This window comes from Oryx dammah, unplaced genomic scaffold (genome assembly GCF_014754425.2).
Source record: "Oryx dammah isolate SB20612 unplaced genomic scaffold, SCBI_Odam_1.1 HiC_scaffold_25, whole genome shotgun sequence".
NCBI classification, from domain to species: Eukaryota; Metazoa; Chordata; class Mammalia; order Artiodactyla; family Bovidae; genus Oryx; species Oryx dammah.
The window spans coordinates 32,215,248-32,242,612 of record NW_024070209.1 but is presented as its reverse complement, the minus strand read 5'-3'; the positions used below and the strand labels follow the sequence as shown (position 1 = coordinate 32,242,612).

Here is a 27,365-nt window from a genome sequence, read left to right as displayed (position 1 = left end):
TGTGGTACAGTCAAAAAATAAAATAAATTGAAAAGAAAGAAGAAAATTGATTATCATATATGTAGCATCCCATACATAATTTTCAGTGCTAAGTTCTACAGCCTGAAGCAGTGCCAAGAATTCTTCATTCAGCTACCACTGTTCTCTAATACCACATTCAGCAGGCCTAGAGGAAAACTGAAATTTCCTAACAAATTTATTTCAATACGTGAATGTAGGAAGTAGGTCCTTGCATTTGACATCTAACAGTATAAGTCAGCTCACTCTCTCAGATGAGCAACAAAGGGCACTTGTCTCTGTTTTTCTAGAACTCACCTTAGTTTCTGTTTGGAGCTCTGATTCTTTGAATTAGTGAAAATCTAACCTCAGGAACTTTTCATTCCTTCATTTCCCTGGGATTATGTCTAGATTATTTGGAAGTGGAAGACTTCCACTGTACCAATATTCTGGGAATAGAGAGAGATTGCACAGGAGCTAGTCTCAAATAATCTATACTCACAGCGTAGGTGCCCACTGACTTGCTACTCACAATCTTTATTCTTTGTGTGCATAACCTCCTCAGTGTTAATCTCTCAGTCAAGTCTGACTCTTTGTGACCTCTAAGGACTAAAGCCTGCCAGGCTCCTCTGTCCATGGAATTCTCCAGGTAAGAATACTGGAGTGAGTTGCCATGCCCTCCTCCAGGGGATCTTCCTGACCCAGGGATCAAACCTGGGTCTTCTGCATTGCAAGAGGATTCTTTACTGTCTGCACCACTGGGGAAGCCCTCCTCAGACCAGCCCTTTCCTGCTCATCCCTGTGCTACTCTGGGAATTGTTCTGTTGCTTCCACACCATGTGGGATATGGAGAGCTCTGTGAGGCCCACTAAGCTCTCGGCATGTCTAAATCTACCCTGCAGCTATTTCTTCTCGAAGATCACACTGCTGCTTCTGGGTTCTCTTGCCACTGATCATTATTACTTTCCTCAGCCTACTTGAGGTTTTGACATCCACCAGACTCCAGTGTTCTTGCCTGGAGAATCCCAGGGACAGGGGAGCCTGGTGGGCTGCCGTCTATGGGGTTGCACAGAGTCGGACACGACTGAAGTGACTTAGCAGCAGAATTCACATCAGAACACTGCTGCTGCTGCTGCTAAGTCACTTCAGTCGTGTCCGACTCTGTGCGACGCATAGACGGCAGCCCACCAGGCTCCCCTGTCCCTGGGATTCTCCAGGCAAGAACACTGGAGTGGGTCGCCATTTCCTTCTCCAATGCATGAAAGTGAAAAGGGAAAGTGAAATCGCTCAGTCATGTCCTACTCTTTGCGACCCCATGGACTGCAGCCTACCAGGCTCCTCGTCCATGGGATTTTCCAGGCAAGAGAACTGGAGTGGGGTGCCATTGCCTTCTCCACATCAGAACACTATGTCCTCTTTTTGGGAAGGACTATGTTCACACTTCTTCTCCTCCAATTTTCTCTCCTACTTACTCACATGAGGGACAGGAAAGCTTTACTCATCTCACGTAATTGCCATTGTATTCTATTTCACTCCTTTAAAAGTCTTGAATTTTAAGGATCAACTATATAAGGACAACTTTATGTCTTTGGTTTCTGATCCATATCCCTTCTCTGAAGCAAGTAAAACACAATCACTTGAAATGTGGGAGAAAAGACTAAGAGAAAGGAAATGTGGAAGAAAAAATAATGTATTTCAAAGGTAGTATCCTATTTTAGACCAAAAGCATGGTATCCTTTAATATTAGGAATCTTGGTTAATAATCAATAGGTGTTTTCTTCTATTTAAGAAGTATCAGAAGTAAACATACCCAGTACCTTCAGTACAAATTATGGAGGATCTCTGGCATCCTAGTTTAGTACTTTGAGCTTTAGTTAGTGGGTCAGGGACCTAAGTTCTCAGTTTTTATGGCTCAATGACTTTAAACAAGCTCAATTTACTCATCAATACAACCCAGGAATATTCTATGTGTTGCTTTTTACCCTACTTACCAAGATAGCTTATTACTGTTTTGTGGATGGCGGCAGGAGACACAGTTTCTGGGTCAGACACAAAGGCTTTTATTACTCGTGACTCAACAACCAGAGTAAGCATCAGCACATAGTTCTCCTCACTCCCAGGTCTCCTGAAAATACAAATGCAGTACAATACAAAGGGGCCTGGGAAACATTAAGAATGTAGGAGTTTTGTGTTACAGTGGGAGAAGGTATCAGGTGTCATGAGAGTTAAATAAAATGGTTAAGGTGAGACAGAAAATTCAAATGACAATGCAAACTCAGAGAAGCAAGTAGCTAAATAGAATATGTTACCAGGACTTAAAAACATGAGTAGTATATCAAGGAAAGTTGTGGTGACCCTCCTTATGTTTTGCACTGATTAAGTGTCTACTAGAGTCAATTAGTTACATCTACTCAATGCTATCCAGATATGGTGATAGAAAGGAAATAGAATCAAACTTGGATTACAATCTCTTTTTTTAAAGTAGTAGTTCATTAAATTCGGAAGTCGCAAACCTAGAGACATGAAAATGAGAAAGCAAAGCAAAATGTCCCACTAGAAATTGCATTAAAATTGGGAAAACGTAATTGATGCCTTGTTAAATGATCACAGAACAGCTTAACGAATTCAAAGTGGTATACCTTTACCTAAAAATAAATAAATAAATACTTGAAAAGGGGTGGAATATTCAGGTATATACAGTCTACTATGGGATTGAGTTGGTGAACAAGATAGGTACAAGCAAGGATAATAGATTTAAGCATAATAGAAAAGGCCATTTTAGACATTAGACATTTAGAATTTGTTGAGCTTCTAGTTAACAGAAAAGCCTAGAATGAGAATTCTAAGCAGAAGGTAGATTTGATAATAATAGCACCTTCTAATATCTACTACATATTTTCATTCTGATACTCTCCATTATTTTATCTTTCAATCCTCACGCAGTCCTATAGGATACACTGTATTGTTCCCATTTAAGAAATGAGGTTATTAACTATCAGAGAATTTTTTTTTTTAAGTGCTCGAAGCCATGGAGTTGGTAAATAATGACTTAGATTTTAATTCAGGGGCCTCTTCATCGTCCATGTTCATTCCTTTTGGCCATACTATATTAATTAGTTTTCTCTGGAACTAGCTTCTAGAAATTTCTTCTAGTGCTGTTGTATTAGTCAAACACTTCTGCTGTTTTGTACTCTTAAGAAAATAGTTATAAATTTTATTAATTTTGAAAATTAACTTAATGAAAAATAAACCTTACTATTTATTTTCCCTGTCCTACTGTTGGTTAAAGTCAATGACAAGTTACTTTTGTGACCCAAATTTTTGTCTTCCCACAGGTGACTTGTATATAGGAGGAGTGGCCAAAGAAACGTACAAATCATTGCCAAAGCTCGTCCATGCCAAGGAGGGCTTTCAAGGGTGCCTGGCATCGGTTGATCTAAATGGGCGGCTTCCAGACCTCATCTCAGATGCTCTTTTCTGCAATGGACAGATTGAGAGAGGATGTGAAGGTATTAGATCTTCGTTATTACACTCGAAATAATTCTGATTCCACCTATAAATGAGAACAGATTTCTCTGGCCAGCAACATTTTCATTTCTGACAATTGGCCAAATCTCTATTTAAGGCTTAAAAAATCCTTATTCATCCCATACATCTTAAATTTTCTGGACAGTTTACAAACCTACACTAATGCTCAATAAATTTAAAATGGGAGCTATATCTATGGATCTTGATTTTTCTACTTCTTTGCATTCCATAGTTCATCTCATTAGTGTGCTAATCAGCTCTGCAATGCTTGCTTTATAGCATTTAATAGATACTCCATTTGAACTAGAAAAACATATTTATTCCAGCAAATGTTAATCAACTTGAGGCTAGTTTTTTTTTTTTTTAATCTACATTCAATAAGACCCAACAAGAAAATAACATTCAGACATTCATTCTCAAATCACTATATGATTTGTGTCTACATGACAGCACAAGTGTCTCCCATATATTATGAGTTTGTTTTAGCAAAAATTGGTTTCTTCTATTCCCCAAGGCTAATATTCTACACTTCAGAAATGTGCTCAAGTATCTTTCTGTTCTTTTGTGTTCTTTCTCAGACTAAGATCTGTAGGAGTACTTTTTGATTGCTGCTTTCATTTTAGATAATTTTCACTTCAACACCTCAGATTGTTTGAGCCATTTCTCCCTCCATAAATGCAATTTAATCACATTACCCTGAATTTTGTGGCTCTGAATGTGTTGCTGCTTCTCCTTTAATGTTGGATACAGTTTGGGCCATTTTGAAAATTTCAGATTCATAATGAAAATTCACATGGGAGAAATGAAGGAAGATATGTGAATTCCTGTTCCCCAGAAGCTAACGAATCATTTCTTCTCAGCCAAAATAATGCTATTAGGTTTAGCAACTACCTAAGTACATATACATTTTTTATTTGAAAATACATTTTTTGCCCTTTTTGCAGCATATATTATCCTGAAAAGTCAGGTGAAATTCAAACTGTTTAATCATGCCAGAGAATAAGGTTATTTAATTGAAATCTTTGATGAATTATATTTTAATGTTTTGCCATATTTTGTTATTTCATATTTTGGAATAACACACTTTTGTAAAACAAAAAGAAACTATGTGTTTTATTCTTTCATTAATTTATCAAAGGAAGTAAAATTGTTAAGTGAATAAATGTGAGACATAACTTTGATCCTTGGAGGTGATCTAATAAGTGAGGATATATGTATTTTTTTTAAGTTACTACAAACTCTTCTGAAAATATTTTTCAAAAATAGGCCTTTCTACAAGTTGCTTGATGACTTCTCACCTATAAAGAGATGGTGGGAGCAGACAGACAGAGACGCATTCACAGCTAAACATTCACAAGATAGAAAAACAGACACACACGACCTCCCACCACTGGCACATAATTGAGTGGGTGAGTGGGAGGGAATACTAATGAGAAACGGATTGAGAAAGTATATTTACAATAAAATTTGGTGTTATTTCCCATCATAATCTAATGAGCAAATTGGTTAATATGATTGATTGGAATCCTCTTGAGTAATTGTAAACTATGGTTTGAACATCTGAAATCATTCAGTAGATTATATCATTGTTTCCTTCCTTCCTTTATCTAGTTTGCTTTAATATCTGAGCTTTAATAATCCTCACCCTCTCTTAACCCCTTTTCCTTTATTTTTAGAATGTTGACATGTCCCTGCCTTCCTGCCTTAATACTTCCCTATTTTTTTCGCTCCAACATCAAGATTAACAGTTTTTAATTTATGATTATTTCTGTTCTCTATGGTCCCTAGGAATAATCTCAGATGTGCCTGTCATAGGTGTAATTGATGAAATACACATATTTTTCATGATCAATTTCTAGATATTCCATGAATTATTTCTCTAAAAATGATGGTCTTAAGGGGTTTTGAGTTCAAATCGCATCAGAATCACTAAACCCCATATTAATATTAACAAAAATAGTACAAATTTGACAACACTTAATAATATCTTCCCATGATTTTCCACCCAACAAGACCGAAACATCTCTAAGCTTGTTTCATGTGAGAAGCCATTGGTTTTCTCACAATAATCACTTGCTGCCTTTCTCTCTAACTTATTTCAATGAGTAATAGTTGATTTTATTTACATGACACATGTTAGCTTGCAGATGGAGCTTACATTGTCCTTTTCTCTTTACATTAATGTTTCTCAACCTGAGCAAGTATTAAACTCACCTGAAGAATTGTTAAAACCCATGTCACTTGACAATACCCTCAAAGTTTCTGGTTTGGCAGATCTAGGATGGGACTCTAGAATTTATGTTTCTAGCAAGTCCCTAACTTATTCTGATGCTTTTGGCCTTCCAACAAACTCTGAAAATTACTGCCTGAAAAGGCATTGAGCTGCTTAGATAAGAGAAAAGAGAGACTGGCAGTGCACCAATAATCAGACTCAATTAAGCTCAATACTGAGTCAAGATAACTTCCGTACATGAAGTCAGTGAAACAGCTTTTAGACACGTGCATTGACTCATAACCTTCAACTCTTGAACTATAAGCTCCAGAAATGCTTCATTATTAAAGCTACCATTGATCAAGCACCGATAACAATAAGTTTATATATATGCAATTTCATTTAATTCTCAAGACACTAACAGCGAGGTATTATTGGATTATTTTAGAGGAGTGAATTGAGCCTTGAGGCTTTCCTGGAGACTCAGTGGTAAAGAATCTGCTTGCCAACACAGGCGATGCAGTTTCCATCCCTGGGTCAGGAAGAGCCCCTGGAGAAGAAAATGGCAATCTACTCCAGTATTCTTGCCTGGGAAAACCCATGGACAGAGGAGCCTGGCAGGCTATGGAGTTGCAAAAGAGTCAGACATGACTTAGCGACTGAACTAAAAAACAATTTGAGCCTTACAGATGTAATGTGATCTTCCTAATGTCACACAGCAAGTAAGCAGATGTGGAAGCTTTGAGCCCAAGTTTGTCTTATTTGAAATCCCAGACACCTAAGCACCTTTTTCTATTGTTTCTTTGGTTTCCAGACATTGTCATTTACCTTCACTTTTCTTTCCTTTTCAAAAATATCCTTATTTTCAAACACTTAGTACAAAAGTTTTTGTGGCTTGCTCCCAATTTTATTCAGTGATAAAATAAAAAGAACATTATAAAACCAAAAAGAAAAATTCAAGGCTTTGTCTCATGCAAATGCCTGTCAGTGTTTAAATATTGTTCTAGAAGGTGAGTTCTTTGAAAAATGTGACTTGTCAGGCTTAGGCCTGAATTCTCTTGTAATACCTGAAAATATAAAAAACTGTTGTGATAATAAAAACATAATAATAAAGCATATCTTTATGCTCACATAAAGACTTGGCAGGCACTCAGAGTGTCTGCTGTACAATATGGAGAGGCAGGTTATTTTTCAAAATTGCAACTTTACCATTTTTAGAGTTTAGCATTATTTTGCAATTCTATTTCTGATAATTTTTACAAAAACTAAAAGATAAAAGCAAAAGCATGGCTCTTCGTCAGTTCTTGTTCCTGCACTTTCCTCCTGCTGAGCAAGTCAGGGGGACAGTATTATTGATAACACAGCCCCTGACCCAAGCTGGGCTTGTGCTCAGAAAGGACTGCACTAAGGAATACTGCTTTAAGATTTTTTTTTTTAACAACCGTTAATTATTTTCAGCCTTTAGTACCATGAAATAAAGATCTTACCTCTCACAGACTGGAAAAAACAACAAAAACAGCAATTTGGTTCTTGTGATATCATAAGTGAGATCATAAGTGATCCTTGGTTCTTTGATATCATAAGTGAGAAAAACTAGCTATTATTATTATTATTAAAAGCAGCTGTTATTTTTGTTATTATTACTATACTGATTATGATTATGATGATACAATTAGTAGTTACAATATTATGATTTCTAAATTTGTGAATATTCATATAGTTTGGGCTACATTCAATACATTTTATGAAGAATACCGTGACTAGAATTTCTAATACAAATATATTTGTAAGGAGGATGTTTAAAATTGGCATTTATAAAAACATCAGTTTGTACAAAATCTAATTACATATAACTCTCATGTATTCACTAGAGCAGTTACCTCAAAGGCTGTCAGTGTTAATAACATCTAATTAGTCTGGTATCTATTTTTGTGTTTTCATAAAACCTAAAATTGTGTTTGTTAGAAAATATCTTCAGTTTATACTCTAAAGGTATTGAGATAGATGTTGTTCCCTTTCCACCCATCTCTAAGATAACCCTTATTAGTGAGGTTCTTCTGTAATAAATATTCACAGGGCAGTTTGTGAGAGTTGAAGACAGTTATAAAGGTAGGGAAAATATAGATGTAACTCTGAGACCTGTAAGCAATAAGTACCTAGTCTGGTAAAAGCAAAGACAAATACTCCACCTTGCAATCTTGTAAAGGAATTTTCTTGATGGGGAATTCTATTGCAATTTGCGTCTTCCATTCTTTACTTTTTCTTTCATCTACTCTAAATGATGTTGTCTACATTTGGATAGTTTGGTGTTAGGTCCAAGGGTTGGCAGAGAATGGCTGTCATTACAGTTTTAAACTTTAACTGCAATAGCAAGAGAAAAGACCCAGAGGGGGGGAAAAATAGAAAGGGTCTGATAATGACTATCGTATACATTGTATCTACACATGATAAGTGGGGCTGCATGCTTCAGCTAAGCAGTGCAGTCATTTTGGCAATGCATTCATATCTATCCAAGAGAGGAAAACATGCAAAAGCCCTCTTAATTTTCCTTCATTACATGTCATTGGCTCAATTAACCATTTTATGAATACATATGTAGTGAAATTCTAATCAATTATCGCTTTCTCATTTTTGGCTTCTCTTAAGATTTATGGCTGTTAATTATTAATTTGTTTGCTCTACATAGCATTTCTCTCCCCCTTTACAGCAGCATGCTTTTTTGAATCTTCTGTGTTTGCCCATTTCAGTATTGCTTACTAACATTTAATATATTTTGCTTTTTTTTTTTATTTTGCTGACAAAGTTGCATTGATGAAAGCTGACTTGCAAGGTAGATAGCCCTGTGTGTATAAAACAAGACTGAAACCCCATAATACACAGTGGAAACCTCAAAATACCATATCTTATATTTTTGCAGTAACCGTTATTTGGATATAGATTTAATTTTTTCCCTTCTTGAATGCTGTGTAAGAAATTTTCTTTTGTAGCATAGTTTGCATAAAGGCTTTCAGTCTTGAATATGTTTGTAGAGTGATTACATTTAGTGCTTTGATCATTCTTTTTAGTTCTTTGTTTTCCAGTGTTCTAGTTATGATTCTTTAGAAATAGACTAGCATTCTTTTTCTTGTATGTTAAATGGGGGCATGTCATTTATACAGTTTTTAATTTTATGTTTGATTGCATGAAATTGTTAAAGCATGTGAACTGATACTTGCCAACATACCTATCCAAAACACCAACAGTCATAACTTTATTCATAGTTTCTGCAGGAAAACTTCTAGTAACTTGCAGGACATTTTTGCACAACTCTCTTCAGTTTTTTTTTGTTTTTTATTTTGCCAATCTTTATCTCAGTTTCATGAAAGTTGTAATCTCCATCTCTCATGGTGTCTCTCCCCATTGGTCAGAAGTTAAGGAGATCCATGCATTTTTCTAAAATCCAAACAGTGAGAGAGAGTTATTGAAGATGGAATGAGATTACCTGCTACCATGATCATACTGAAAGCTATGCGCTTGCTTTTACTATTTGTTGGTTTAGTTTACTATTATAACGTATTTTGTCCTATATTTGAAATTCCAGAAAACCTTCATATGACAGCTTCTCTGTTCCTAATTCAGGTGTGTGAACTAGAACTTTCCAGACTAGTTTGGTCGTGTAATTTGAGGTGTTGGCAACTACTGTGTGTGACCTTGCTCATGTGTAACACATTTTTTGATTTTTTTAAAGAACCCAAGTTTCTTTTGGATTGTTTTCCAGGGCCTAGCACAACCTGCCAGGAAGACTCGTGTTCCAACCAAGGTGTGTGCTTGCAGCAGTGGGATGGCTTCAGCTGTGACTGTAGCATGACTTCCTTCAGCGGACCGCTCTGCAATGACCGTAAGTACCTGCGTGTGTACTGATGCTTTTCTTTCCTTCCAGATACTATTTGATACCCCAGTCTAAAGCTAAGAGTCTTTATATTATTTGTGAATAAGTTAAATGGTTGTAACCAGGAGAAGCATTTGATCCTACAGAAAGGACAGTTTTAAAATATTAAAGTATTGATCAAAGATGCCACTCACCAAAATCTGTGATAATAGATGATTGTTTGGTCTTTGACTCTTTGTTGGAATTTTTTGAACTGCTAGTGGATACCTTGTTGAAAATAATTTTTTCCTTTGTTTTATATGACACTTCTTCCCTAATTCTTGAAAGAGCCTTCATGTTGCTTTCTATTAAATAACATTTAATTTCATAAGATTATATCTTGAGAGCTGGAATTTTAGTGAATTAACAGGTCTTGTTATTTTTCTCTCTCTCTACATCTTTTCAAGCCCATACTATCTTTTAAGTTAATAGACAGTATGTTTAAACTTTGTCCTTCAACTATTCTCCCTTATAGTTTAGCCACTTGTGTTTGTGTTTTTTCCCCTTCAGTCTCACAATATAAGCATGGTAAAGAAACACAGCATTCACAATATATTATGGAATATCTGTGAAAGCCTAATTTATGTGATAGCAGTCTGAATTTTGAGACCAAACTAACTGGCATATGGGATTAAGTTCTGCTGCTTAACTTTCCAATAGGTACTGCTTTACAGTACTTCATCAATATGATAAAAGGGTTTCCTACAAATCATGGCATTCTGCTCTATTGAGAAAATATATCTGACAAAGCCTTCGGTTGTAAAATAGAGTTCCATACTTATGTTGTAAATGCTACTACATTTTAGAAAAGCTCTAGGATGGGATGATGGGAGAGCAAGTGAGATGACTGAAGGTTTGGGCTTCCAAGTTAAAGCTGAGCTTGAGTATGGATTTAAAGACTAGAGTTTGTTCATTTTGACCTTTATATATTTGAGACTGTTCATGTCAGTTGAGATGTGTATGTGTTGAAGATGGAGTCAAACTAAAATATGTTATTGAACTGAGTTGTTGTAACCTAGCAGTATAGCACAATTTCCTAGCCATTTTTACGTCTCCTATCTGACAGTGAATATAGGAAGAACAAGCAACTAATACAAAGTAAACAATACTTGGAGGAGGCATGTAAAGATCACACCACAACAGAAGGAGAACTATTTAGTCTTCATCCTACCAGTGACCCCTTCAATTACAAGAATAACAAGAAACTTGAAGCCACAAGCATATATACTAACCATTACACATTTGCAGATACTGTATTTCTAAAAATCAAATCACTCCTACAAACATTAAGCCACATTTGGAGTTATATAAATAGCCTTATGTAAAGACTCAATAATTACTTATATGTACCTAGAGCAAAGCAAATCAAAGAATCTATATATCCTTTTAATAAACACATGTTTGGATATAGATAGAACAGTAACTTCTTGCAGTTGCTCCTGCCCCAGAGAAAATAAAACCAGCTTACTTTCAAGGACAAACAGAAGACTGATAATTTGCTATGATTTTATTATGACAGTTTTAAAACACTAAATATGATCCTGACATGTGTAGCTGAGTGCTTTTTTTCCTTTTTTTTTGCATGGAACCATTTTGCATTTTGCCAAAGAATTTATCTGCTAAATTTTGTGCTTAGTTTCCATGTTTTACACAATGGTTGTCTCTTGGTTGTGTCAGATTGTATATCCTCTTATATGAGTTAAGCATAAAGAATTTAATTTTCTCTGTTTATCTGCTAGTTGTTGCTGTTGTTAGTTGCTCAGCCATGTCTGACTCTTTGCAGCACCATGAACTGTAGTCTGCCAGGCTTCTCTGTCCATGGCATTTCCCAGGCAAGAATACTGAAGTGGGTTGTCATTTCTGTCTCCAATGTATTTGCTAGACATTTCCTAAAGGAATATGAAGATCCTTCCTTAAGTATCATGCTGTCTTCAGATCATTTTTTACAGAAAATTAATTTGAATGCTGCTCTTGGGTGATAGTAGTGGTGATGACAATGATAAGGCCATTTGTTATTTTCTTGTAAATAAGGTAACTGTCATTCAATAAATGGGTCTCCTGATATGCCTTTTGCACAAATCAGCATTAAAATTACTTTGGAGGGCTCTCAGAATACATGCATTTTGATTAAATCATTACCTCTTTGTGGGTTTTCTGGGAATGTGAAGTAGTTTTCCTGGTTTATACATTGGTGTTTTGGTGGTGAGGCTATGTAGGTACAGATCAATATTTAAAAGCAAGTCTTATTTTCATATCAATTTGTAGAAGTTGTCACTATTGTACAATAGTGAGAGTTACCTTGAAGATATGCAATTAACAAGCAATAAATGTGGTATGTCGCAGTTTCTTCACTCTTTAAACTGATCAAAATAAACCTTATCTCTATATCTCAAGGCTTTTCTTTAAGTTGTACACATAAGCCAAGTGTGATTCCATTTTAACAAGCTCCTTTTCTGTATAGAGGATGACTTTTAACTTTTAAATAAAGCAAAATATGACATTTTGTTTCTTAATGAAATTTTCTTCTCCAGTTTAGATATTTATCCTTAATTTCTGTGACTGTAGCTGTCAACTGCATGGAAACAAACAAACAAAAAAAAAGAATGGAAAATAGAAACAAAACTATTTTTTAAGGAAAGAGAAAGAACATAGCACATTGCAAATGAGATTCCCCTACTCCAATCCCCCATAGACCTTCTAAATGTCATCTCTCTGATAAGTTTCGTAGAGTTAGAATAACTAGAAAAATTTATTTATATTAGCCTGGAGACATAATTAACAATGGGATGATGGGAATACTTTTTTCCCTTGTAAGTGTAATCTTGGATAAATCATACTAATTAATGAAGTTAAAGGAATCTTTCAAAAAAAGTGGTACTTAGGCTAAGTGGTGCCAAAGGCTATTTTTAAAGAAAAGTGCTTGTGAAACTCTATCTTTCCTGGAAAGTTGCCATCTAAATAACCTACTCAATTGACAAAAATAATTGCTCTGAGGGTGTATGTGTGCATGTGTGTAGGGGGCTGCATGTAACTCCTTAATTCTTCCATATCTATACCATATTTTAGGTCCCCAATATAATTTTTCTGGCTCATTGTAGCAATATCCTGGTTGAGTTTCCCCCTTCTAATCCCTTCCTCATCTAGTCCATTCTATGCTTCCTTACAGTCTTGTTCTTTCTTCCTGTTCTCCCTAGTTTAAATATTCCCAGCTCTTCCTGACTCTCCTAACAGAGAAAATGTTTTCTCCCCTTTGACCTCTATAGAACTTTGTTTATGCTATTTTATCAGCCATCACTTTCTACCTTATAGTTACTTATATTTGGCCTTATCTCCCAGGAACAGTAATTCTTTTTTTGGGCGGGAGGTGTGATCAGCCCAGTGTTTTGCACCTATGTGCATGTTGCATGTTACATGTACTGGTGATAGTAGTAACTCACTAAATCAATGTTGACTAGATGCATGACTTTTTCATAAGGCTTTCTAGTATGTCCTCAGTGGCTGACAGTACTCTCTCCAAATTCATCAGTTTGGAGTTCATGAACCTCCATGGTCTGACCCTAGGTTTCATTTTTTATTCTTATCTATTGCAAAAAGCCTTGTCCATATGGCATGTTAACTACCAGTTAACCCACAGTTTTGAGCAACATTACGCTTTTCCCATTTCTTCACCATTGCTTATGCTAATTTCCCCTCCTAGAGAATGTACCCATTCCACCTAAAATGCATTCCTTTCACTATATCTGCTTGAAGAAATGTAACTTCATTTTTTAATCTTTTCCTAAACTGTTTCATCTCATGAAAACTTCTAGGTCCTCTGAGCTGAGTCTGCTTTCCCTGTCCTGAAATCTTAGAGCAACTGTTTTTTGCACTTACCACTTGTGTTTGTGAACTTTCTCTTGGATATAACTGCTTTCTGAGTGCATGCTGCATGCCAGCTGTGTGTTAAGAGTTTACATTCACTGCATTAAATCTGCGTATCACCTATTCATGCTTGTGTGCGCGTCGACACCATCATCAGACCACTGTGCTACGATAACCCTTTTCTGTATCTTCCCTGTGGTTCAGAATAGGATGTAACCACACTAGCTAATTTAATGTCAGATTGGGGAAGATGAATATGGCTATGATCACACGGAAAATAGCGAACATAATAACACTGTCACATTACATTAGTGTAGAAATGTTGTGTGCCAAATTACAGTTCAGCTTCAATGGTGCCTGTTACCGTGAGGGATTAATACATCATAGTGCTATTATTTTGGTGCTAGGAGGGTGTGAGCACTGCCATTAAAAGCCTATTTTCAGAATTCTAAACTTTGCCAAAAGGAAATCTTTCTGATAGGAATTTGTCGTATCTATTGTATGAGAATTAGAATTGTTCATTGAAAGATAAGAATGGAAAACATTTGACTGTGACTTGTTACCATGATATTTTAAAATATCTTCAGATTTGTTTCTCACCTTCTTTTGTTCTTTGAAAAGAAAATCTAATACCCAGCATCTGAGCATCAATATCAGAATTACTGTAAATGAATCATAACATACATAAAAATAACTTGAATCAAAGTGACATTATTTCTCTCCCATGTAAAGCTGCCAGTAGTATTCAGCTGTGAGCTGATTTGCTACTGATGTCATTTATGGCTGAATAAAATTTAGCAATTAGCTGTGTCCACAACCAGATCCTCATTGTGAGTATGATGAATCTTATTAACCTTGAATCATTCAAGCATTTCTATAATAAATGGCAGCCCTGAACTTGTTGAAAGCAATTCATAAGTAATATTTACTGATAATGCTTTAGAAAAACTATCTAGGGCCAGACCTGTGTTAGGTTAAACCATAAAGGATTAAAATATTGTTCATACTGAGTCAGAAAATGCAATAAAAGACAGAACAGGAAGCATAATGTATGATAGAGAAATGTATTATATAGTAGAAGTGCTATCTTCTGCTATTTTATATAAATTTATCTTTGTTCTTCTGGTTGGTAATAGACATCATAAAAGTAAATGTATAAAAAGAAGCATTAGTCTCTCTTCATATTGCAATTGGGTGATCAAATGACAGTTTTAAGTTGTATCTATATAAGAAAATTTAAGTGGGAAGAAAAGCCCCAAACAGTAGAGTGTAGAATATTTCTGTATTTAAATTACCCAGATTGATTCCCTATATTTTTCAGCAGCTGAATGATCCATGATTCTAAGTAGCCTTTTTGCTCTGCGTAACTGGTGCCAATTTGGCCCCAGAAGTCAAAAAAGAAGGTCTAATTGTTGTTGTTGTTTGGTTTGTTTCTTTGTTTTTTTACCTTGGCTGAAAGTGAAATGAAAGTAAAAGTCGCTCAGTTGTGTCTGACTCTTTGCGACGCCATGAGTCCATGGAATTCTCCAGGCCAGAATACTAGAGTGAGTAGCCTTTCCCTTCTCCAGGGGATCTTCCTAATGCAGGGATCAAAGCCAGGTCTCCCTCAATGCAGGCGAATTATTTACCAACTGAACTATCCGGGAGGCCTGTTACCTCTGCTAGTACTCTCTAAATTTTCTGGCTTGCTTAAAAATCTGACTTTGTGGACCTTGATTTGGCTCCTGCATGGATGCTCTCCATTACAGGCCTTCTATAAATGTGAAGGTGGCCTTTGATGTGGTAAAGTTGTCATGCCCCACCAGAACCCACTGGATCTCCGCTCCATGGACGGAAGTTTTCACCAGTCGCCTTTGTTAACTATGCTTAAGGGTTTATGTGATTTGGGTTCTCACTCGGTGCTATTCCAGAGAATTCTGTGACCCTAGTCTTTGTCTGAATAATTTTCTTTTTGTGTGAGTGCATTTTGCTCAGGCTTCTGACTTTGCTGTTCAGTAGAGCAACACAGTGGGTGCAGAATCTAGGCTCGGGTGGGAGACGGCTTGAATCTGAGGTGCTCATTTCAAACTTAATTTCTTTGGGTTTTACTTTGGATTTTGCTTCCTTAGAATTGATGCACTAAAAACCCTTGTGAACAAACCAAAGATTTATCATGGCAAATTCTCATAAACCTGTAGATACCGAATAATTATACACAATGAATAGTTTAATACTTATTTACTAACCAAGAAAGTCTGTGAAGAGAGTAAAATGTTAGATAATTTTCCAACTTTATGGAATCTGATTATTGTAAGTAACAAGATTAAAAAGAATAAGTTGAGTCATTGGAAAAACCCTGATGCTGGGAAAGATTGAAGGCAGGAGGAGAAGGGTACGACAGAGGATGATATGGTTGCATGATATGGTTGGATATGGTTGAATATGGATCACTGACTCAATGGACATGAGTCTGAGTAAACTCTGGGATTTAGTGATAGACAGGGAGGCCTGGCATGCTATAGTCCATAGGTTTGCAAAGAGTCAGACACAACTGAGTGACTGAACTGAACTGAAATTGTGAAGTAGATATTTGATTTAAAAAATGAATAAAATTGTCATTGAATTTGGAAGGAAGTGATTGGATCAGGCATAAGTTGTTTATGCAGTTTGTTCTTATGAATATATCTAAGTGCATAAGAACTACAAAATATTTTTATGTGGATCACATCAACATATTTTAATGTGAATCACATAATAAGTAGCATGTGCATATTATTTATATATTATAAACCTTGTCTTTTCAGTATTCACAGGATATTATTTTCACTTTATAAGTGAGGCTATCGAGGCTTTGGCAGTTTAAATATCTTCTTTATGCTAAAATGGCTAGTAATTTTCACAGAGAAAATTTGAATGTAAGTTTGTCTAACTTCAAGCTCATATTCTTACTTGTGCCTACAATGCTCCCCAGAAAGGGATAGATTCTGAAATTCCCCAGATGCAAAATTCCCGAGAGAAGTTGGTAATGATACTTAACATTATAATTTTTTTTCCAACCTCATCAGACTCTTGATTCTTACATATAATGTTAAGCATTGTGTTGCATGAAACATGCTCTTCTCCTTAACTTTTCACTTCTGCTTCTAAAGACGAGTTAAAAAATCATAGCTGTTTAAAGCCTACTGTCATCAACTTTCAGTTCTGTTATAAAAAGATACTGATTATGAAATAGAGATGGGAATTTTCTGTGATGTTTCCGTGACAGCCTGGGTTTCTCAAAAATAATAATTTAATACTTGATAATGAAGTCAGGCAAAATACTTCCCAAGCTTATTTTCTTTGAATCAGAGTCACAATGTATATTATGGGAAAGGAGGAGCAAAAATTCAGAATTGTGCTGATCACTGCATAGGTACCAAGTGTTTGATGATGTTGATTACATCTAAGGTTTCTCTTTATGTGGTGTTAAGGTGGAAAGGAGGGGAAAAAAATGAAGTCAGAGGTTAGCAGTGTGGTCTTTTAAGGTCTTTGAATGATTCACAGGGATGACATGAGAGAATGCATGAAGCCCAAACCATGGAAAGTGCTTACAGGATTAGTAGTCAAGACCAAAGCCTGCTTGTATTTGTAGGAAAGAGAAAGAAAGATTCCAAGGAAGTGTGCAGAGTAGGTCATGATAAAAATAATGTTGTGCTTGCTTTAACGAATAATTTTAGTTGTAGGGAAAAAAATATTACCATGAAGAAAATGCACCTAGTCCAGCAATCCTTTTTCCTTGCTGGAACAAAGTATTCTGTTTCTTTAATGAGATTTACTGTGGCAATTAAAGCGTGTAGGGACCTTTTATGGGGAGGAATTATGGTCTGCTCTGTAGCTTGGTTCTGTTATACATTGTTACTTCTCTGGTAGCATTCTCCAGCAGCATAAAGTACAAAGGTGGTTTCTAGCTCTAGGTATTTTGGAGTATATGATTTTAATGACCCTAATGATCTAGATTCACGTCTCTCAGAAAATGGCCTGTAGAGCCTGAGGCTTAATCTCCCCAGGATTTGGTAGATAGGAAGGTACAAAGGCGTTTCTTAACTTGAAATGATTTCAGAATGAAACAAGTTTCATTAAAGGATGGGTGGATGGATGTAGAAGGATGTTAAAAAAAAAAAAGGGTCATGAACAGGGAGGAGGCTGTGTTTGACAGAGACAGTGGAAACTGTTTACGTAGGTGTAAATGCTTCTTATAAATGTATAACATATGACCCTTTAGGGAGAGAAACAGATGGAGTATGTAGCGGAAAATAAAGAATGCATTTTGCTGGGTTTCTTCACTCAAATGGTGCAGGGTGTATTTTAATATTTGGCATCTCCTGTTGGGAACCTTTCAAGGTCTCATCTGGATTCCAGCAGCTCAGGACAACACTGACACTGGGAATAGTGCTGGCTAAAAGCAAGCCTTTGAATATGATTGCAAAACTTATCCGGGTCATGACTTGACGCATAAATATCCCAGCTGTGTTTCTATGTCAAATCCTTGATGATGCCTCAAATGCCCATGAAGGAGTCCAGAATGAAGGATCTGGATTCATGCAGTCATCACACCCTCAGAGTAAATCAGTGTTCTGAAACGGTGGGGTCCATCTTCCATGGCATCCATCACAAATCTGTTCTCCAAGGTCCTATTCAGGACAAGTGCTCCATCTTACTAAATTAAAAACAGAACAGTGTCAGAGAAATATCATTTCCTCTCAGCCACAGGAGATATCACAGAAGTAATTAAACTGGAGTTTGGTGTGTCAGGCACATTCCTTTTATTGACGGTGACAATAATTCTGTAAATCAGAACTTGGAAGCCTTTTTTCAGTGTTGTTGAAGTACGAAAGATTAAAACCTAAGGTTCTTAAAATTAAATCCCATGAAACTAAAATTGATCTATGGAGTACAGTATGAGAGGCTGCTGTCTGAGTTGTGAAAGCAATCTCGCTTCTGGAATTCAATGCCTGCAAGGTATGTGATTATGATGATGATTATATATATTTTAACACTGAGTCCCTGAAAGCTGTATTGATGTAAAAGCAAATGGAGCAGGACTTCAGTGCAAGGTATTGTTTATGGTTTTAAGGTCACTGGGAAAATGCTGTCTCCATAACTCCAACATCTCCTTTTCTAATGTTGTTAGTAGGTTTTGTTGACATTCACTTCCCTAGCATTCTTGTAGTCTTTCACTCAACATTTAAGGTTCTCCATAGTCTGGAGAAGGCAATGGCACCCCACTCCAGTACTCTTGCCTGGAAAATCCCATGGACGGAGGAGCCTGGTAGGCTGCACTCCATGGGGTCGCTAAGAGTCGGACACGACTGAGCAACTTCACTTTCACTTTTCACTTTCATGCATTGGAGAAGGAAATGGCAGCCCACTCCAGTGTTCTTGCCTGGAGAATCCCAGGGACGGGGGAGCCTGGTAGGAGGCCGTCTATGGGGTCGCACAGAGTGGAACACGACTGAAGCGACTTAGCAGCAGCATAGTCTTGCTCAACAAACACAATGGTACATGGTGCCTCATATGCTCAGAAGCCAACTCTTTGATACCAACATGTATAGACACATGGTGTAGTCACTGAATGTTCTCTACGTTTTCACCTTTGCTGAACAAGTCCTCCTCAGATTGCCCACCTCCTCCCCAACTTCCACTCTGCCTAAGAAAATTCAGCCCGTCAAGGTGAGCCAGCACAGATCAAGTTCATCCAGAGTAGGACAGTCTTCACTTAGCAGGATTTATCAGCTTTTGAGTCTCCAGTTACTGTCTACCAGGTATCTTTTTATGTATCTATGCCTTTATTTCCCAGCTCTAGTTCTGATTCCATTCTTCTCTTTCTGGTACTATTTCTCACAGTAAATGTTCTGAAATACTTGAAGCTTGGTTTCTTGAGGCCTCCATTAGTTGCCTGATTTTTTTAAAGACTATTTTCTTAGAGACATTTTAGGTTCACAGCAAATTAAGAGAGAAGTACAGAGATTTCCTGTGTGCCCCTGTCCCCACACCGGTATCACCTCCCCCACCTTACCAACAGCCCTCACCAGAGGGGTACACTGATTACAATTAATGGACATAGACACATCATAATCACCCAAAGTCTGTAATTTACAAGTTAACTGATGTGTGTGCCCATCCCTAAAGTTCTTTTTTTTTTTTTTAATTTTTTGTGCTGCACTCAATATGCTAGCAAATTGGGAAAACTCAGCAGTGCCTAAAGTTCTTTAAAAATACATAGGTACATATATCATATAATATCTGGCAGGGGTAAATACCTTTTTCATTATCTTTATTCCTAATAGTAGAGACCATGTGGAATTAGAGCCTTCAGTTCAGTTCAGTTGCTCAGTCGTGTCCGACTCTTTGCGACCCCATGAATCGCAGCACGCCAGGCCTCCCTGTCCATCACCAACTCCCAGAGTTCACTTAGACTCACGTCCATCGAGTCAGTGATGCCATCCAGCCATCTCATCCTCTGTCGTCCCCTTCTCCTCCTGCCCCTAATCCCTCCCAGCATCAGAGTCTTTTCGAACGAGTCAACTCTTCGCATGAGGTGGCCAAAGTACTGGAGTTTCAGCTTTAGCATCATTCCTTCCAAAGAAATCCTAGGGCTGATCTCCTTCAGAATGGACTGGTTGGATCTCCTTGCAGTCCAAGGTACTCTCAAGAGTCTTCTCCAACACCACAGTTCAAAAGCATCAGTTCTTCGGCTCTCAGCCTTCTTCATAGTCCAACTCTCACATCCATACATGACTGCTGGAAAAACCATAGCCTTGACTAGACGGACCTTAGTCGGCAAAGTAATATCTCTGCTTTTAAATATGCTATCTATGTTGGTCTTTTCTTCTAAGGAGTCAGCGTCTTTTAATTTCATGGCTGCAGTCACCATCTGCAGTGATTTTGGAGCCCCCAAAAATAAAGTCTGGCACTGTTTCCACTGTTTCCCCATCTATTTCCCATGAAGTGATGGGACCGGATGCCTTACATAGCCAGAAAGAAAGTGCTTTGAGTAAAGATGTGTCTGTCTGTCTAGGGGGATGTGGGTAAGTTTGTGTGTGTGTGTGTTTGTGTATATGTGTCTGTGTGTACACATACCATGGAAGATGGATTTAAAAGCATCACTTTCTATTTTCTTCAAATTTTGCTGATGTCCTGATTGGTGTATTATCACATTAAATCTAACAAATTTTGAGACCTTTAGTTGTTTTAAGAATTTTTTGTTCAATTTTCTTTTTTCTCACTAATTAGCTGATACCTACAGAAATAATCACATCATTATGAAATGATACATTGCATATTTGATCTTTTCTAGCTCAACTTTACGATTTTGCAATATTGGAGTGTTTTACCAGCAATAACATAATCTCTCTGTGAGGAAAATGATACTATTTTTCCTATAATAACATGTCACTCATGTGCCCTGATTTAGTGAGTCTACCAGTGTCCTTGAAGAATTCTCTAAATGTTGCTTTTGCAACAATTCTGGAAGAGTCCAGTCCCCATGTGATATTATATAGATGGGATTCAAAATGTTCTTGTTTTTTTCTTTTCATATTAAATATGATGAAGATAGCATTTGTGTGATACAGCTATACCAGGCACAAAAGAGTAACTTGGCCTTCCTGCTCTGGTTCAGTATTTTAGGAGAATTTACCTAATATCAGCTTAATAGGATGATCAACATTTTCTACCTCCCAGTCTTTGTAAACCACACAAGTCCATAGTGACAGCCTCAGAAACAGAACTTGCTTAGTTGTTGGAGAGGTGGAGAAAGGGTATAAAAAAATAAATTCCAAGAATACTAGAATGTGTCTACCTAAATAAAAAAGAAAGTTGTAAAATGAGCAGGCTGGACTAAATTAGTGGTTCCCAAAATGTGTTTCTTGGCCCAACATTGTCAACACAACCTGTGAATTTGTTAGAAATAAATATTCCTACATTCCAGATCTCCTGAATTAGAAACTGTGGGATGGAGCTATATGAAATCTGTATCATAAGAGCCTCCAGGTAATTCTGATACACCCAAAATCTGAGAACTGCTAGACCAGATGATCTATAAACTCATCTTGTTGGTTCTGTGCTTTCCATATAACAAAACTTTAACGGAATGAAGGAAGTTTGCCTGAAGAATTTTCATAAGTGAAGAGTCATGACTAGATTTAAGAGGTGATTTCAATACCATCTTAGATATTTCTTTCATGGTAATTTGAAAAAAATAACAAATTTTCATTTTTATTATTAACATCTTCATTGGGCTGGCCATCTTAAAAAACATTTGAAAAGTTCCCATTCACACTATCATGCTATGAAAAATCAAGTCCAAGTCAAAATTTTCCTTTCAATATGAGAAAAATGACTAAATCCAAGTGTATATCCTTCTATTAATAGTCTTTGTGGTTTTTCAGAGTAATACTCCGATAATTTATTTGGGCTAGAACCTATAAAATTATTCTTATCTGCATACATGTTTTAGCCTAAAAGAAAATTAAGTCAAGAAAACCATTGTCAAATATGCCATTCATATGAGATAGTATGTTCTTCACATGGCATCCTTTTTCATTGCCTGAAATGTTCCACATCTTTACCTATCTTTTCCACTTGCTCATAAATATGATCCCGATTCAGTACCCCAGATATGATTGCCCTTCTCATTAACAAAGATCTCCTATCTAGTAAGATCTACATTTCTCTTTTTTATCTTTATTCACAAAGAATGATTTATATGTGGGCCATTCCATCAAGATTCCAATATATGACCTTGAACATATGACCTTGACCTTGACTTGAGTTTGTGGGCCTCAATTTCCCCATTATAAAATAAGAGATTAGGTTTGCCTGGTCTTTAAGGTCCCTAGAGCTCCAAGAGTTTGTGATTCATTATCACTATAGTCTTTCTCTTCTTTTCCCAACCCTGAGAGCTATTTTTACTCATGTTTAAGGCTCTTCTAGGACGCAGCCTACAGCTCAGTCACACAACACTAATCTTAAGCTATATTTTAGCCAAAGACCTTTCCTGCCAAGTCCTATAAAAAAGAACTTGGGGAAAGAAATCTGATTAATGGGATGTCTTCCTCTTTGAAAAAGGAAACTTTGAATTAATCCTGAAACACAAGACAAAGGCATCTGCTATTTGTTTCTTTCATGTTTGTATAGCCATTTATTTATAAATTCTTTTAGATATCTATTTATATCAGCTTTGTTTTAAATTGAAAATTTTTACTGATTCAGAGTCATGCCTGTGTACTTGCTTAGCTAAACACTAAATGTAATTACTTATCATACTTCAGTTGCTTTTAGTGGTTAAAAAAAACCCAAGTGATTAGGGATATATAATTAATATGATCAGAATACAGCAACTTATTGAACATTTACTATGTACTGGGTTTTTATATTAAAATTTTTATTCTCCTACCATTCTCTCTTAAGAATTATGACAGCTATTTTACAAAAGTTTTATCTAACGTAAAGTTGTATTCTCCTTATTAACATTCACATATTAAAAAGATCGATAATCTTGTCTCACTTAAATTTCCATGATCTGCATCCATAGATGGCATCATGTAGTCTCTTAATATTAAATAAAGTAGTTAAATTGAGATTCACATGCTTTCTTTATTTTAGTTTTAAATATTTTAGAACACATGCAAAATGAATTCATATAAACAAATTTTCACAATATAGGTAGTTTTAAATATGAGGAAGAATTGATACAGAGCAAGTTTAGTCTTATTTTCTCATTTAAGTCACTCATCTTCAGGCAAAAATCCTATACTAATATATATTAAAACATGTGAGCAGCATGCCTAATGAGATTTTATGAAGTCACAGCTTTAAAGAGAAAAGCTTTGTATACCTTCAGTGAATGAACAGACTTTAAAAAATGATGCTTATGAAATATTGTAGAATACAGAACATTCTGAATAATACAGGAAGTTATGTTTTTTAAAAACATTTATGAAATGATAAGCACGTGATTTTTCCTCATTTTTAATAGTAGGTTTCTGGTCTTGAGTTTTAGTGTGTAAGGAGGAAAGGAATCATCTTCAACAGTGGAGATGACCTTTCATGGAGTTGCCTCTTCTGCCTGCAATTTCTATATTTCTGAAAAGATAATTTCTTTTTACTGAAAACTGCTATGATTTAATTTTAGTGAATTCTGTTTCTCCAGCTGATGTATGTATTGGGTAGGAGACTTTAATACCTCTGCTTCTGGCCTGAAACACTGCCAGTGGGAAATAAGAAACATTGTGAAAGCATCCTTCCACCTTCCAAGGGTCACTTGTACAAAAACAAAGGGCCTTGGGCTTAAGACTCTCCTATAGATTAGGAACATATTTGCCTGGTAAGTTATCTAAATCTTAGACTATTACTAATTATGCACTTGCTATGTACAAAACACTGAGATATACGGAAAGTGAAATGATTGGATCCTTGTCCTCAAATGAGTTTTCATCTTGGAAGAATGATTCCCAAGACCTAGGGCAGTAGGGAATATTGTATGTTTTGTTTCATGACCTGTCACAAGTGCTCACAATAGTGCTCGAGGCTTAATACCTACTCAAAAACTATTTACATAATGAATAAAACACATTGTTGATAAGATAACTAGTAATTTAAGTACTTACTGTATGGTGTAAACAACTGGCATGTGTGAACTCAGAGGAGAGAGCAAGCCCAGTAATGCTTGCAGTAGGCCAAGAAGAAGTAAGGTGGATCTCAATCAGTTAAGAGAGAAGCAGGGAGGGCATTCCATACAAGGGACATGATGTAAGCAAAGGAGAATCTACAGATAAAATATTCATAGAGCCAAACGCATCTTTGGAGCATTTTCTGTAGCATCAAATACACTATTAGACTATGTGTGTACAGAAATGAACAAAAGGGGGCTGTGGGAAAGATCACAGACTTTGGAGACGACCCAGAATTGCATTCTGTCTGCCATCATCAGGTTGATTAATGTATCTGAGACTTGGCTTCTTCATCTGTAAAATGAGACCATAATAACACACATTGCAGGGTTGTTTTGAGAACTGCAGGTAGTATATAGTAAGACACTTACTGTACTCCAAACTGTTCAACGTTGGTATTGATTGCAATGCTCCCCTTACCTTTGTTTTCATGGAGCTCATAGACAAGAGGAAATGACCGGTATGTGTACAGATTATTACAGCTTAAGCAGTGCTTTAATAGTTTGTTCCTTCTGGACCCCTGTAGTGCAAATGTTGGTGTGTTTCATGTTGTCCCAGAGTTCCTCTTAAACTGTCTTCATTATTTCTGATTCTTTTTTATTCATTTTGTTCCATGGCAGTGATTTCTACCAACCTGTCTTCCAGCATACTTATTCATTCTTCTGAATCATTTATTCTGATATTGATTCTTTCTAGTGTATTTTCATTTCAGTTATTGTATTATCTTTGTTTGTTCTTTAAATCTTCTAACTCTTTGTTAAACATGTCTTATATCTTCTCAGTCTTTGCCTCAATTCTTTTTCAAGATCTTGGATTATCTTTAGTGTTATTATTCTGATTTATTTTTCAGGTAGATTGCCTGTCTCCATTTCACTTAGTTCTTCTGAGGTTTTATCTTTTTCCTTCTGGAACAAGAAGGAATATATCTGGAATATATTTCTCTGCTGCCTCATTTTGTCTAACTTTCTGTGTTTGTGGGCTCCATTCTGCAGGCTGCAGGATTGTGGTTCCTCTTGCTTCTGGTGTGTAACCCTGGGTTGTAGGGTTGGTTCAGGGTCTTATGTAGGATTTTTGGTGGGAGGGGCCGGTACCTGCCTGCCCACTGGTGGTTGGAACTGGATCTTGTCCCTCTGGTGGGCAGGGCCATGTCAAAGGGCATGTCCAGAGGTAGCTTTTGGCTCAAGACAACTTTAGGCAGCCTATCTGTCGATGGGTGGGGCTATGTTCCCACCCTATTGGTTGTGTGGCCTAAGGTGCCCCAGATCTTTGGCCTGTAGGCTGTTGGATGGGGCCAGGTCTCAGGGCCAAAATGGTGACCTCTAGGAGGGTTCACACTGAGGAATATTCCTTGGGGACTCTACCACCAGTGTCCTTGCCCCAACAATGGGCCACAGACAACCCCTGCCTCCCCAGGAGCCTCTCTAAGACCTTTAGGTAGGTCTGGCCCAGGCTTCTGTGGAGTTACGGCTTTGCCTTGGGTGCACCTTCCAACAATGGAATCTTTGTTTCCCTGGTCCTAGGAGCTCCTACACTCAGGCCCTGCTGGCCATCAAAACCAAATGCTCTGGGAAGTCCTCCTCCTAATAGCAGACTCCCACACAGGGGAGCCTGACATGGTGCTCAGCACTCTCATTCCCACAGGAAAACCTCTGCAATATAATTATTTTCGTTTGTGGGTACCCCCCCCAGTTGGTATGGGTTTTGATTATATAATGAAAACACCCCTTCTGCCATCTTGTTATGGCATCTTCTTTGTCTCTGGATGTAGATTTTTTTTTTTTTTTAATGTATTTCGGTCTTGTCGGTGGTTGTTCAGCACTTAGTTATGATTTTGATGTTTCTGTGAGAGGAGGTGAGCTCAAGTTCTACTTTTCCACCTTGTCTCCCTTCAATATTCTCCTGTTCAAAATGTGGTCTGAAGACCAGAAGCACCTACAAGCTCATTAGAGATGCAGGCTCACAGACCTCCCCTCCCCCGACACACCTCCCGAATCAGAATCTGCATTTCACAAGATCCCGGCTGATCCATGTGCACATTAGAGTGTGAAGTGCACTGCTCTAATAGAGGTATGTAACTGGGGCAGAGCAAGGAGTGACTAAGTACACTTAAGGAACTGAGAATTCCCATAGAAAATGAAATCTAGAGAAATTCAGACAGAAATATTACATGTGTGTGGAGTAACTTGTTTAGTAAATCAGAATTCCTAATTTGAAAAATTTTGGTATAGATTCACCTTCTTGACACCACTATTTTTACATCACATTGACTTTTGGTAATCACCAGTGGTTTACTAGGCGAAATGCATGCCAAGGCAACAGTTTGATCCAAGTGAGGCTGGCTAATCCTTGCTTCCTGCTTCAATGCATTAGAAGGAATAAGCGCTAAAATCTAGGATTTACTGTGAACCTGCCTGTAAGAGGCCTGAATCCACAAGCCCCCTCCCAAGAAACTCAGAATGCAGACGTTTCATTGGATGGTCTAGTTTAATCACAAGGTCTTGGCAGACACTACTTCTTTCTGGGCCAGTAAATGGGATAATATAAGAGTTAGTCATTTGGTAGTTAGGAAAAAATAAATACTCAGCTTTCCCTAGGCTGTCCCTGAAGGCCCCTCTGGTTTAACACTCATTTTGTTTTTTAATGTTAGAATTGCTTTTATTTTGTGTGGAACAACGTGGTTCTGTTCATTTAGTTGGCAGGTGGCTCCAAACCTGTAATTATGATTTTGATTGTCGGCTGCCAAAGCACAAAAGAAAACTGTAGTAATCCACCCTTGTGGTCTTTAGTGAATTGCTGCATATGCTCTTTGATATATCACTGCTCATAAATCTCACAGTAGTAATAAAACTATTAGGGTAGTAAAAGATATGCATTTTAATTTTCATAAAAAATGTCATGAAATTCAATTAACTACACTTTTCCAAATTGCAGTTCACTCTGGGAAGCCCTGGGTTTCCTAATCTGAAATTGCATGTTCCTTTCACTTTTCCTAGTGACCTCCATTAATGCTTTAATCATGGCACCTACTCGCCATCTTACAACATTATCATCTCTGGGGTCCCTTTGTCTCCTTATATTTCTGTAAAATTTCTCCTGCTTTTCTATTTACAGTTTTGTAGAGGCACTTCCAATACAGCTTTTTTTTTTCTACTGCTTTAATAGGAGAATG

General features: G+C 36.9%; 1 protein-coding gene across 19 annotated transcripts in view; it reads left to right on the top strand.

Annotated features, from left to right (window-relative positions):
* The window catches only part of NRXN1 (neurexin 1), a 1,211,037-nt gene that overhangs the window by 623,526 nt on the left and 560,146 nt on the right, over positions 1-27,365 (top strand). For 11 of the 19 annotated variants that reach the window (XM_040224806.1, XM_040224817.1, XM_040224816.1 and 8 more), the window contains 2 exons: positions 3,333-3,506; positions 9,495-9,614. In XM_040224806.1, coding sequence (XP_040080740.1) covers positions 3,333-3,506; positions 9,495-9,614 — 294 coding nt within the window. Of the gene's footprint in view, positions 1-3,332; positions 3,507-8,540; positions 8,568-9,494; positions 9,615-27,365 lie in introns of all 19 variants that reach the window. The other 8 variants (XM_040224802.1, XM_040224800.1, XM_040224803.1 and 5 more) reach the window with 1 other exon arrangement.